This window comes from Aedes albopictus, chromosome 1 (assembly GCF_035046485.1).
Source record: "Aedes albopictus strain Foshan chromosome 1, AalbF5, whole genome shotgun sequence".
NCBI classification, from domain to species: Eukaryota; Metazoa; Arthropoda; class Insecta; order Diptera; family Culicidae; genus Aedes; species Aedes albopictus.
In genome coordinates this window covers 199,142,785-199,156,398 of record NC_085136.1, presented here as the reverse complement: position 1 = coordinate 199,156,398, position 13,614 = coordinate 199,142,785, and the positions used below count along the sequence as shown (strand labels likewise).

Here is a 13,614-nt window from a genome sequence, read left to right as displayed (position 1 = left end):
CCTTCAAAACGTAGTACTCAGTTTTTCATCCTAGTTCTGTTGGTACGAAAACAGGTGCCCTGAAAATCATCAAAAAAATTATGAAAATAACCTTTTTTTTCAAATTAAATATCAAAGAATATCCAACGCTTGGCTTAAATGAAAGTGCCACAGAAATAGAGTGTCCTTGCAAAATTTCAGCTGAATCCGTTAACTTTTGCGGAAGTTATTGCGATTTTAGTGATTTTACCTATTTTTAGACATGAAATCTTTGAGGGCTATTTTCCCCCACTTCCCCCTAACGGAAAAATCTGAAAATCGGCCAGATATCATCTTTTATATGGAAAACCATACCCTGAAAATTTCAGCTCAATCGGAGCACATCGATTCCACTTCCTTTGGAAAGGGGGTCGCGGTTCTCGCGAACTGGCTCTTAAAGCGTATTCACATTTTTTTAAATCATTGAAAAATTGATGTTTTAGTCACCTGTTAGAAGTCATTGTTTATTTTGTATTGAATCGCTACAATCAACATATTTTAAATTTTTCCCAAATTATTCTACCCTTGTTTAAGGGAATCGAATACACTCTAACATTATTTTCCTTAAAATTACACGGAAAATAAAATTTTATATGAAAAAAATTCAAAATAAAAATATTTCAACAATAATCATAAAATCTCAAAATGTTTTCATCTCAAAAACTCCGTACCCCAAATTGGCTTCCAGGAAAAATATTAAAGTGTGGGGATGTTCAAAAATAAAAATTAGAAAAATCAAAAACTGAAATTCACGAAATCGAGAATTTAAAAGAATCATCTTTCAAATCATGTTTAAATCGATTTTAGATGACGAAAAATGATATTTAGAACAAAATCAAAAATTTGGGTATTAGAGGGTTAACTCTTGCTTGCTAGCATCGCAATGAAATCTCTTAAATATAAAAATTTAGAACTATAGCTCTAAAATTGGAAATGTTGGGAGAACCTTCTGGGGAAAACTAACCACAACACAATTGAAAAATTTGCTATAATTGGGGTAAGTAATCGGTTAGTTTAGTAGTATAAAATATAGACTAGATATTATACAGTATATATACATGATAGAAAATCCAATATGTAAATTGTAACGCCACAATAAAACGTCTTAGCAGAGTGTACATTTTTCTTTATCGGCATAAACTCTTTGTGTAAGGAATAACGCACTTACCCATAGTACATACTTCTACGTTATACTTACATTACGATTCGTGGTGAAAATTTTTGTTTTTCTCTGATCCGTGGAAGTCTATTAACAACTCCGGCACACGTTATAGCTGCAATCACTTGGTATCTGCTGTGACACTATTCACGTACGTATATCCTGGGGATAATGTTTGTTTTTGATCCGATCGCACACCACGGCCACAGACACTAGCAGACACAGCCAGATGCACTCTTTGTGTATGACTCATGCACAGTAAGGTGGCATATTGCAAACTGCACTATTGCAATTTTAGGCGTAGGTTGGATTGTGATAATTGGGTTTTCATTCGTGAAACAAACTACGTTTTGGGCTGATCTTCTGAGTGATATTCAGGGCTTAGCCAGTACGATTGTGATAGTTTTGTTAGGTCCAGCAGCAAGAGACTAAATCAATCCTCACTCAGTTCTTTGTCGTGCGGGAGCGATTATCAGTTGACACTTTCGAGCAAATAGAAGCACATATCAGTCAATCTTGTTCAATTATCGCATTCACTCTGTCCCGACATCATGTCTATGGTTGATGCATTTGATAAAATGCGTAGTAACTTTATTAAAATCCGAATTTGCAACTGTTCACAGCAGGATCAGACGTCTGCAACTTTGCGAATCGTTTATCGATTTTTCCTGGTCTGACACTGGTGAGTTTTCCAACGCTTTCCACCAACACCAGTGAGCTAGCCGTCTGTACGCATGCCTTCATCCATGTGTGTACATTGGGCACAGCATGGCATCAAGTGTGGAAAGGCTAGGAGGAGTTTACTGCATGAGACCGAGTAGACGTGACTTGGCGGGCGCCGGTTGCTAGTTTTGCCACCCACGCTCACCGACTGTTCACGTTCGTTTTGTTTTGATATTTTTATTTTGCGAATGTTGTTGAATCGCTACCCTTCTCGTATTTGCTTCATCATCGATGACAGAGAAGCATTCGGTTAACACTCGGATGCATTTATTGTAGTGACAGTGTCGTTGCATATTAAACAGTAAATGCTTCAATTTAGGCTTTAGTTAAGTGTAATGATAGAGTACCGTAAACTGGAATGAATTTGATCACTTTTTATTAATTCTAGTCGAAGGCGTCTTGTACAATGGAAAATTTATTTTTGCAAGTGAGACATCGATTCTTGGGTCAAACACAAAGCATTATTTTAACACTCCTAGGATGTAAGAATTTTCGCACAATGGCGTAGTGCACGTTCAGCGTGCCTGTCTGGGTCATATTAACCCCAATATCTTACTAGTTAAATCAATTTCAATATATGTTTTGGGCAGAGATTCTTTTTTATTCACGATTTTGGGAAGTTGATTTTAATTTTTTCTCTAAGCATTTTTAAGATACCGATTGTTTAGGACGAAAACATTTTGAGATCGTCTGATTATGGTTGATGTAATTTTATTTTAAAACTTGTTCATGGAAATTTTCATTTGCCGTGCAATTATAATGACAATTTTTAAAGAGTGTATTCAATTCACAAACAATTTCACTATGAAAGAATAAATGGAAAAAATGTGAAATGTGTTGATTGTTTCGATTTAATACAAAAGACACAATAACATCTTAAAGAAGAACAAAACAATATTTTTTCAAAGATTGAAAAAAATACACTTTAAGGTAAAAGAAGTCGTCATTGATATTATGTTCATCATTGAAATGTTTAAAGCAGTTTTTTTGTTCAAAACATTAGTGTTGCTAAAGAAATTGTAATCACTGTTTTCTATTCTCAATCTGGAATACAGTGAATACATTTACATTACAAAAATCTATGTTTAGAGCGAGAAAACTGCATTTGAAATTTCAATGTTGACGATGACATCATACGATCAAGTTTCAGGCAATTTGGCCGACAAAAAAAAACCATGACGAAGAGAATAACTCTGCCGATAATAGCCTTTGTAAACCTATCAGCCAAAAATATGAAAGTTTCGAGGACCCAGGAAAGAAAAAAAATACAATGCTTTACGTTTATCGGAAAGGAGCGGAGGGGGAATTATTGACGTTAAAGGCAAGTTTAATAAGTTGGAGCGCAGAGAGTCTAAGGGTATCAAAGAGTACATCCAAGGTATACAAGGTATCCAAGAGTACATTAGATCCACAATGCATCATTTGAAGCACTATGAACTACGGACATAATTACACAGCTTCATGGAAATTTGTTCGGTCAAGCTGTGAATTCAATAACTGCATAGGGTATTTTAAAACTCTCTTGAGTGCATGCCATCGAATCTACAAGTGTAACTAGTGGTCTCTCGCTGTAATACGAATAAGAATTGTACTCACCCCCAAAATCCACCGAATCGTCTTGAAAAGTCTTTGAACTCCCCTGAAAACCCTTGTATGCCCCCCATTGACTACCCTATAACTCTACTGAAGCCTCTTGGAGACCTCTGAAAACCCTTGAAACCACTCTGAACGCCTTAAAATCCCTCAGAATACAAGGTTTTCATGCAGACTTCGTGAGGAATTTTCGGGCGATTTCTCATGAACTCTGAAATGTTTTAAAAAATAGGGGGTTCAGATAATCCCTGAAACCTTCGTAGATTTACCTTGAACTGTACTGAAGCTCATTTATATCCTTAGAAACCTTTCGAAACGGCTTGAAACGCTATTAAACTCCTCATGTATAATTTTCAGAACTGAAATAGCACCTTTTCTCAAAACTATCAACAAATTGAAAAAAAAACAAGAATGTCAGATTAATCGTTTTCCCAATTATAACAATAGGACAACCTCATTTTTTTCAATTTGTTGATCATTCTGCAGAAAAGAGCTTTTCCAGTTCTGCTCGACTAAATCCATCTGAAATTCACCAAAATGACTTGAAATTCTTCAGAAAACTCCCAGAGATTACCTTATATAAAGCACTGGAGCACCACTTAAACCACTGAAATATTTCAAAATGCCTTGAAAGCACTCAGTAAACACCTTCCTGAGACACCAGTAGACTTCCCTTAAACTTTATTTAAGTTCCTTCAAACCTTCTTCCAGTGAAACCCCCTTTGAATTGGTAGTTAAATCGTTATACGATGGGACGATTAGAGTGTTACGTCGGTGGTTTTACGATAAAATTGAAAGTCTATGGTAAAGTACCAAAGAACTCTTTTTAATATGGGTTCTCAAAATCTCATACTCATTTCTCTTGTTTATCTTTCTCACCCACATGCTTATTTGATACTATAAGAACTTTTTCTTTCATTAAGAGTTGAGAGTACCTTAGTTTGATTTCCGGTCGATTCAGGATGTTTTCATAAGAGAGAATTCATGAATGACGGAATGGCGTCGCCTTTTTTGTTTTCTATTTTTGACATTCTGTTGCCCTTTGTAGCATATTTTTTCAACTTTATACATAGCTCGTAACATCATCTAATAGACCTTCCTACATGTTACTCCTGGCAGAAATCCCTGGAAAAGTATCTAGAGGAATCCAGTTTCAGAAAACATCCCGAGAGAAATCCTAACAGGAATATCAGAAGCAGTCCCATATAGCCGAGGCGGTAAACGCACGGGTATTCAGCATGACCATGCTGAGGGTGACGGGTTCGATTCCCGGTCGGTCCAGGATCTTTTCGTAAAGGAAATTTCCTTGGCTTCCTTGGGCATAGAGTATCTTCGTGCCTGCCACACGATATACACATGCAAAATGGTCATTGGCAGAGGAAGCTCTCAGTTAATAACTGTGGAAGTGCTCATAGAACACTAAGCTGAGAAGCAGGCTTTGTCCCAGTGAGGACGTTACGCCAAGAAGAGGAGGATCAGAAGCAGTCACGCAAAAAAGGAATAAAAACAAGGAATTCCCAAAAGAATCTCTAAATGAAATTCTTTGAATCATGGAAGGAATTCTGAAAAGAATACCTGAAAGAAACCCGCAAGAAATTCATATGAAACCCAAAATCCATGAGAGAACCATCCGCCCCTGGGCAAAATCCAGGAGAAATCTCTGATGGAATATCGGGAATAACCCGAAAGGAATCGCGAGATAAACTCAGAAGTATTCTCTGAAATAATCTCGGAAAGAATTCATAAAGGAATTAAAAAAAAATCCTGCAGAAATTTTTGACAAAATCCAGGAGGAATCGCAGAATGAATTCCAACAGGTATCTCCAAAGGAAACCTGGAAATGATCTATGCAGGAATCCCAATAAAAATGCAGGGGGTCATGCACAAATTACGTCATGCTTTAAGGGGGGAGGGGGGGGGGGTTTCGCGTAACGTGACGACCCAAACTTTTTTTTTTAGGTTTCATACAAAAAGTGTGAGATGTGGGGGAGGGGGGGTTGAAAATGGTCGATTTTTGTGTGACATAATTTGTGTATCACCTCCAACAAGAAATTCTCGAAAGAAGCACGACAGAAATCAATGAATACAGTCTGGTATAAAAATCGATAATATCCTGTGAGGAACACCATTTTTAAAGAGAAATTGCTAAAGAAATCCCGTGAGAAATCAATGAAGATATCCCAGGTGAAGGAACTCCGGGAAGAATCCCAGGTGGGGCGGATGGAATCTCGGAAGGAATTCCGATGAAATTCCCTGAATATCATTGGATACCCGGAAAGAATGCTGAAAAAAAAACCTTGAAAGAATCTAGGACGGAAACCCTGATTCCACATAAGTGATGAATTTATTTAGGTAAAATCTTCATTTGTATAATCAAGTTTTTTAGGGATCACATAACAAGTAAGTGTATGAAAACATAATACGAAATATAGAACTTAACTTCGCGTTTTGGAATTTATGTCTAAACGAAGCTAGGGAAGAAAAAATCGTTTCAACAGAACTAGATTGTAAACTCAGCCTCTGCATAATTCTATCCAACATGACCGCAACTTTCTACTAAGCTAAGAAAGATCTTTATTCATAAAAATAGTAATCGTATGCAATACAATGGCGTGGTGTTGTATTATGCATTCGCATACTCGATCGGATTACGCTTATTCGAAATCATTGACAAAAAATCACTTCTTCGTTTATATGTACAGGCTAAATATGACCGAATGTTATCTTTGCGATAAGGACTTGTTCTCGACGGAGCATTGAGACCTAATCTATCTACGTTCGAGCGTCAGTCTGGTTCCAAACCTGCCACTGAACAGAATACCATGCCGAAGCCGAAGAAAATTCCCAAAACAGTGTATTTCAATATCGACCATGATACAAATAACATTCACCACGTTAGTGCATGGTACGGTATTGTCGTTGTGGCTCTCGTGTTGGCCGCTGGATCAGTGACGAACTATTTCCTAACTAATCTACCGGAGGCTTTGACTGTGGCCGACTTGGAGCGATACCCTGTGGCATTTATTGCTGAGCGTGCGTGGGACAATCTGAAGAGTTTCACCGATCTGGGTCCAAGGGTCGCTGGATCTAAGGCAAATGATGAGTTGGCAGTTGGAATTTTCAAACGTGAGATTGAAACAATACAGGCGACCAAACACGTTAATCAAGAAGTGATCATGGAGAACCAGGTCGTCACAGGAGCGTTCAACTTTACATTTTATGGATCATCAATGACGACTATATATCGCAATGTTCAGAACATTGTAGTGAAATTGAAAGGTAAAAGTGACGATGCTTTACTGCTAAATTGCCATTTCGATACGGTGCCGAGCAGTCCTGGAGCAAGTGATGACGTAGCAAGTTGTGCAGTTATGCTGGAAATTTTGAGAGTTATGTCTAGGCTACCGGATGAAAATAGACATTCGATCATATTTCTGTTCAACGGAGCAGAGGAGACATTGCTTCAAGCATCTCATGGTTTCATCACTCAGCATAAATGGGCAAAAGATGTGAAAGCCTTCCTGAATTTGGAGTCTGCAGGATCCGGAGGAAAAGAAGTACTGTTCCAAACCGGACCAAACAGTCCGTGGATGATAGATGCCTACGCTAAGTCTGTTAGACATCCGTTCGCGCAAGCAATGGCTGAAGAGCTGTTCCACACCAAACTTATTCCGTCTGATACGGATTTCAGGATTTTCCGCGACTATGGCAACATACCTGGAATGGACTTGGCTCATTTCTTGCATGGATATCGTTATCACACTAAGTACGATTCATTGGACTACCTATCGTTGCCCGTTTTACAGCGCACTGGAGATAACGTGCTGGCTTTAACTCGTGAAATGGCTAATTCTGAACACTTATCAGCAAACAACGCTGAACCGGGGTCAAATACCGTGTTCTTTGATTTTCTAGGATTGTTTTTCGTAAAATATTCTATGCGGGTGGCAACGCTAATCAATGCAACGGTAGCCCTACTAGCCGTGCTGATACCATATCTAGGTTTATCGGCAGCTGCAGGTAATCAGGCAAATAAGGCAATTAGGACCGAAGCGTTGTACGGATTTTCGAGTGTTTTGCTGGGAGCGTTACTCAGCGTAACGACCTGCGCCGCTATCGCCCGGCAGTTGGAAGCGTTAGATAGAGTGATGACATGGTACAGCAACACTTGGTTGATACTAGGAATCTACTGTGCACCTGCATTGGCAAGCCACTGTTTGATGCAAATGTTTTTCAATGCATTCTTCAAAAATAAAAAGGTAAGTCAATGGATGTTTGGTTTTATGAGCGAAGTTTACCGTCAAATGAGCAATGATAACTTTTCAGGATGTTTATCTAATGCATGATGTAATGTATTTCACTTAACTTTAGATTCAAAAAACAATCCAATTGAAAAATCATGCAAGTTTAGCTTATTGCTTCTATCAATGTGTATGGCTAACACATGATCAACAATAGTACCTACGCCATAACACGCTTTGCGACTACCATTGTCAATCCTCGTTCAGGCCCAATGCTCGCCGTGCTTTTTGCACTCCATCTCTTCTTGCGCCAACCGAATTAAAAGTGAACGCCACCTTTGCAGGGTTGTTGTACGGCATTATTGGAACATACTCTGCCTACCGTATCTCTTCGGCTTTGTATGCTCTGGGTTCGCCGTACAGTGCACCAAGCACGTGGCTTATTCTTCACCGCCACACACTGTTGTCCTGCGCACAACCGAAGATCTTCCTCAGCACGTGTCGCTCTCCGAGTACTTGCAGGTCCTCCTCGAGCATGGTCCATAGTTCACCCGAAACCCTTACCCGCACACCGTCAATCCTGGTTTTGATCACTCTGTCCAGTTTCTCCGGAAAACCGTTCTCGTCCATGATTTGCCATAGTTCGATTCGATCGACCCTGTCCGTATACCGCCGTGAAAATGATGCACAGATGATTCGTTGGGACATGGTATTCTGTAAGATTTGCCGTATGGTGAAGGTTGTAGTGTGGATGTGTCCAAGGATGGGATCATTCATTTGCAATCATTTACATTCACTTGCTGTTAACTCGCTTCAGAAACATCGCAGCAACAATCAATGTATGAAACACTTTTTCATTTTTGTTTTCCCTGAAACTTTGTAGAAGATTATATTAGCGTAGAATCAATAGTTAAGTCAACAGAAGGCAGCAAACGCAACTCTCCAGGCGTGAATGTAATTTACATTCACCGCGTGGAGAGTTGCCTTCACAGCTCGCTCACGACTTTGGTATGCGTGTGCGACCCCAATGTTATTCGGCAAACTTTCAGATAAAACTACAACGTCAAATTCATCCATACATTGTTTTTCGATAGCATGCTTCTGAACTGAGATAATAGCAAGTGAATGTAACTCTTTGCAAATGAATGGTCCCATCCCTGGTTGTGTCATTGATGATGGCCGTCGAAGGTGTGCCAATGATGATGGCTGTCGATGGAGTCAGTTTGATAAGTTCCAACGATTATATTTGTTTTAGGTGAGAGACGACGGATGATGATCCGGGACAGCATTTTGTAACCAACATTGAAACCATTGATCGCTGATCGTGGCAGACTGTGCAAGCGAGCGGCAGCGTTTTCAAAACCTTTTGTCACGCGTTTTCCTTATTCCACGTTGTTTTGAATATGGCCGGCCAAATTAAAAAACGGCTGGTGGTGATGTTAAATCGACTGGTTTTCTTACCAGACAATTTAGCTGATCACGTAGTGTTGAATAGGATAATTTGTAAAAGTTTGCATTATTTCTTTCGGGGTGCTGGAACTCGTCTTCATTTTCGTGTTTGTTTTGAGTGATTTTGGGTAAAATTGCTACGGGATGTCCGGCAGACGCGAATAGAAGTCAACAATTTCATCTCTAGGCTTGGATTTTGTATACATTTTTTTTATTGTTTTTTCCTACAAATCATTTTTAAAGATTTTAAAATTTCGGTGCCTAAATGTTGACCAAACGTAAGCTTTGGACTTTAACCTTCCACTAACAACACCCAAATTCTTGTGACTCCTAGGCCTTAGAGGACGTGGAGGTCTCTACAACTTTTTTAGGTGTCCAACTAATCTTTCTTTCCTATGTCGCAAGTACATGTCTAGGACAGCTCTCGACCGTTGGAGAAACGCATTAATCTTGTCTTAGAGTCAATGATTAACCCCAAATCTTTGTGCTTTGGTAATGAACGGGAAAAAGGCAACTCTGATAACAGCGGTCTAGGGCTGTATCACCTGTCTTGTGAATGTGGCAGATTTCCGTTTTCTTCCGGCAGCTGATAGATCCTGACTATCAGCCGGTTCAGATTAGTAGCCAACTTTACTGGGATCACCTGGATGAGTTCTGCTGCGATACCATCCTTACCAGCTTCCTTGTTGGTTTTGCCGGGTTCCATGCTGCAGAATTACACTTCGTTCTTCTCCTTCAAAATCGATCGGCAATCCTCATCGAACCATCCATGCCGTCGACTCCGACCCACGTATCTTAATGGCTGCTTTTACTGTATTCCGGCGATTTTCTAGAGGAAGCACATTGAGCTCGGCCTCGTATGGCAACGCTGCCTCCAGATTCTGTGACATCCTGGAAAGTATTGGGTGTAGTTTGACCACCAACAGGTTGTTAGTTAGGACAGGTAGGGTAGTCGGGGCGCCACCATAAGTCCTGATGTCGATAATGTAGAAGAATCAAGCAGAACATATTGGTGGTCCATCAATCAGAACGTGGTCTAGGCTATGTTGCTAAAAGGTTATGTATGACCATGTTCTTAGAAGCGACATTGATGAGTCATAGTCCGTTTTCGCTCGTCAGTTGGTAAGCGCTAAACTGAAAATTTTCTTCTGACCTTCCTGAGTGTATAGGTTATGATGATCTTGACTTTGTGGCTTGGGCAGTCGAACTCGCATTCGAGCTGCGCGATGGGTGCATCCTTGTCATTATCATTGCTTCCAGAGCCCTCGGTGCGTTGGTAATGCTGATTGGGAAGCTACTATTTCTTGAGATCTAGATTTATAGTTATTAGGAAACATGGTTCAGACTATCAAAGCTTTATCACTTTACGGTAACTCCATTTATGTATGCATATCATGGTTTGACCCTTTTATATCTGGAAACATCTTTACAGAGCACATTGTCCACGGGGATGATTACTCAGGCCAGGCTAATCGGAGTCAACCTCTTTTGGAGTATGATAAGCCTGTGCTTCACCTTTGCTGGGCTCCGCAGCGCTTACATCTTCATGGTGCTTCAGATGTGTTCGCTAGCGTCGACGATCCCAACGGTTGTCGGTGGACTTCAACGAACGGTCCGGAAGTGGATCTTCCTGCATCTGTCGGTTCAGTTCATTGCCATCGTGTGCAGCTCGTTTTACTACATAATTTTCGTGAACCTATTCGTTCCGATTACGGGACGATCGGGGACCGTAGTCAATCCTGACACGATCATTGGAATCGTTGCTGCCATAGGGGTTCTACTGAGCTGCAGCTATCTGTTGCCGCTGTTGAGGCTCGTGAAACAACCTTTGAAAATAACAGCTAGCTTTTCAGCTGTGTCGCTGGTAGCGTTATTGCTAGCATGCTGCACCCCAATTGGATTCCCGTATCGAGATGCGTCTAATGCAAATCCCACGACTCAACGACATCTTGTTACGGTGAGTATCGATTCTCTATGTTGAAGTCCATTTGTTTCAGCTTACAACATTTAAAAAATTTCAGCATACATTCCGTCTATTCCATGACGAACTTGGACTACTGAGGCACATGGACCAAGGATTCCTATTTGAAGTTCAAGATCAGAACGGCGGACGAACCTTGCAGGAGTACATTGTTTCTGATGACAGTTTCGTGCCGGTGGAAAAGATGGACACCTGTACCAATGAATTTTTCTGTGGAATCCCATTTGATGCCATGTGGCGACAAGCTCACTTCAAGTAAGTTCATCAAAGCCCTGAAAACTGTGACAATAATGAAGTTAAAATGTCCATACACTCCAGGCACTTTTGGCAACCTGCTCAAGGACCGCCAGAAACGCACAATATGTTCACGCTAGCGTACGAAGAAACCAACCAACTCAGCGAACAGCTGCGGAGGATTCGATTCAAGGCCGAAGGTAGCCTGCAGTCAGCAATTTTCATTGGAACTAAACCCGGAGTGGAATTGGTTGCATGGAGCCTGCATGAGTTCATTCCTCCGCCGGTAACATTCAATGGTCAGGAAGGATATTTCGCCTACATAACACACGGTGTGCCGAGTGGGCCGTGGAACATCACGATGGATTTTGCGGTAAGTCGAGGATGCATAGCCGTTTTAGATGGTTAGAAATCAAAAGTCCATTATTTTTTCAGACAAGCGCAAACCACGAGGGATTTTTAGCTGAAATGGGAGTAGTGACGAAGTACTGGGAGTATCACGAGATGTATACCGAAGAATTCAAGCAGCTATTGCAAAAGTTTCCATCATGGGCGCACGTTGTTCCGTCCGTAGCAGTTGTCAATATGCTAACACTGTAAAAAAATGTTCAAATGTTGTAAATAAAAAGTTGTCTTGCAGGAAAATAAAATAACCAAGAAGTTTATGGAAAAAAATGTGACAGTTTTTGCAACCTTCAGACAAGCTATCCTGGAGTTCAGTAGCCAGCTACTACATTGAGTAATGTTGCATAACCAATCATGTTCGTTCACTGAACCTTTTTGCAGACCAATAGAGACGTGTATTAATTGTTGGGACATTATAGGTCGTCCAAATTAGCTTGGAATGCAGTTCTTGGAATTTAGAGCAATTACAGTAGCTGTTTTCGTTATAAACTGTAACAGAATATAACCAAAAATAATCTATTTATTGATGTGTAGGTTTGGAGTATAGGTTCTACAGCCAGTACTCAGCTGTCACGGTAAAATATGTTAATGATGTTAATAAGAAATTGAAGGTTCCTCGCTTGTCCTTCGCCGACGAAATGAAAATTTATTTTCAAATTAGTTCGCCTGCCGATGCCCGCTTTCTCCAGCAACAGCTAATTAATTTTGCAGAGTGGTGCGCTACAAACCGGATGAAAGTGAACCCCAACAAATGTGCCGTTATAACTTTCTCGCAGAAAAAGGATTCTTTGCAGTTCAATTACGATCTCTTCGGCACTTCCATTGAAAGGACAAATTGCATTAAGGATCTAGGCGTGCAGCTGGATAGTGAGTTGTCTTTTCAGCAGCACATATCGTATGCTGTCGGAAAGGCGTCCAGAAACCTCGGCTTCCTGTTCCGTGTCGGGAAAGAATTCACCGACATCTATTGCCTGAAGCAGTTGTATTGCTCTCTGGTGCGCTCAGCTTTAGAGTATTGTACTACTGTAACGGAGTGGATAGAATTGAAGCTGTACAACGAAGGTTCATCCGTTTCGCTCTCCGACGCCTTCCATGGAGAGACCCGTTTCGTCTACCCAGTTACGAGAGTCGTTGTCAACTCATCCATTTGGACAGTTTAGCGATTCGTCGGAATGTGGCCCGAGCTCTGTTCATCTCAGATGTGTTAACATCAAGGATCGATTGCCCGATTTTGCTGACCAACATCCAACTGCATGTGCAAAGTAGAGCTCTACGAAACCACCGGTTTTTGGAAATTCCTGTCCGTCGCACGAACTATGCCGCTTACGGGTCCCTTGGTGGCCTTCTTAGACTTTTCAATAGGGTTGCTGACGGTTTCGCCTGTCAAGGGCAGTACTTAGGAATAATTTTAAATTGATTTTATGTAGATCCAATATCATTAGGGCATAAGTTAGCCTGTTGATAGTAAAAAACAAATAAACAAATAAACAAAAAAAATAAGATCTGCAGCATGCTTACTCAAGGTCACTAAATTTTTGCGCCCCAAGGTACGCTCCCAAGGAAACAACTTCACTATTACGCCTAATTTAGAATTGTTCCGAGAGAACCCCTCCAAGCATTATTATTTCACGAAATTTTTCTGTAATTATCGTGGAAGGGACGTTCTGGTTGGATTTCTTTTTTATGAACTCAGCAAGAATTCTTAAAAATCCTAGAAAACTCTTAACAAATACTTGCACAGACACCATCAGAAATTCATTGGAGATTCTTTGAGAACTTATATTTTTTTTCTTGAATTTTTACAGAAAGAA

General features: G+C 40.3%; 1 protein-coding gene across 1 annotated transcript; it reads left to right on the top strand.

The window, feature by feature from the left end:
• The first annotated feature begins 1,181 nt into the window (after positions 1-1,181).
• LOC109423512 (endoplasmic reticulum metallopeptidase 1) lies at positions 1,182-12,287 on the top strand. The gene is made up of 6 exons (XM_019698495.3): positions 1,182-1,328; positions 6,196-7,752; positions 10,616-11,140; positions 11,205-11,419; positions 11,483-11,771; positions 11,834-12,287. Exons 2-6 carry the CDS (start codon positions 6,316-6,318, stop codon positions 11,996-11,998), a joined length of 2,631 nt encoding a protein of 876 aa, XP_019554040.3. The 5' UTR covers positions 1,182-1,328; positions 6,196-6,315; the 3' UTR covers positions 11,999-12,287.
• The last annotated feature ends 1,327 nt before the right edge of the window (positions 12,288-13,614 follow it).

What these genes read in the sequence shown, in the direction of transcription:
- LOC109423512 (XM_019698495.3), top strand. Translation starts at nt 6,316, where the DNA reads ATGCCGAAGCCGAAGAAAATTCCCAAAACAGTGTATTTCAATATCGAC. An exon ending in CATTCTTCAAAAATAAAAAG is followed by an intron (nt 7,753 to 10,615) that starts GTAAGTCAATGG and finishes ACATCTTTACAG; the next exon opens with AGCACATTGTCCACGGGGAT. An exon ending in TGGCGACAAGCTCACTTCAA is followed by an intron (nt 11,420 to 11,482) that starts GTAAGTTCATCA and finishes CATACACTCCAG; the next exon opens with GCACTTTTGGCAACCTGCTC.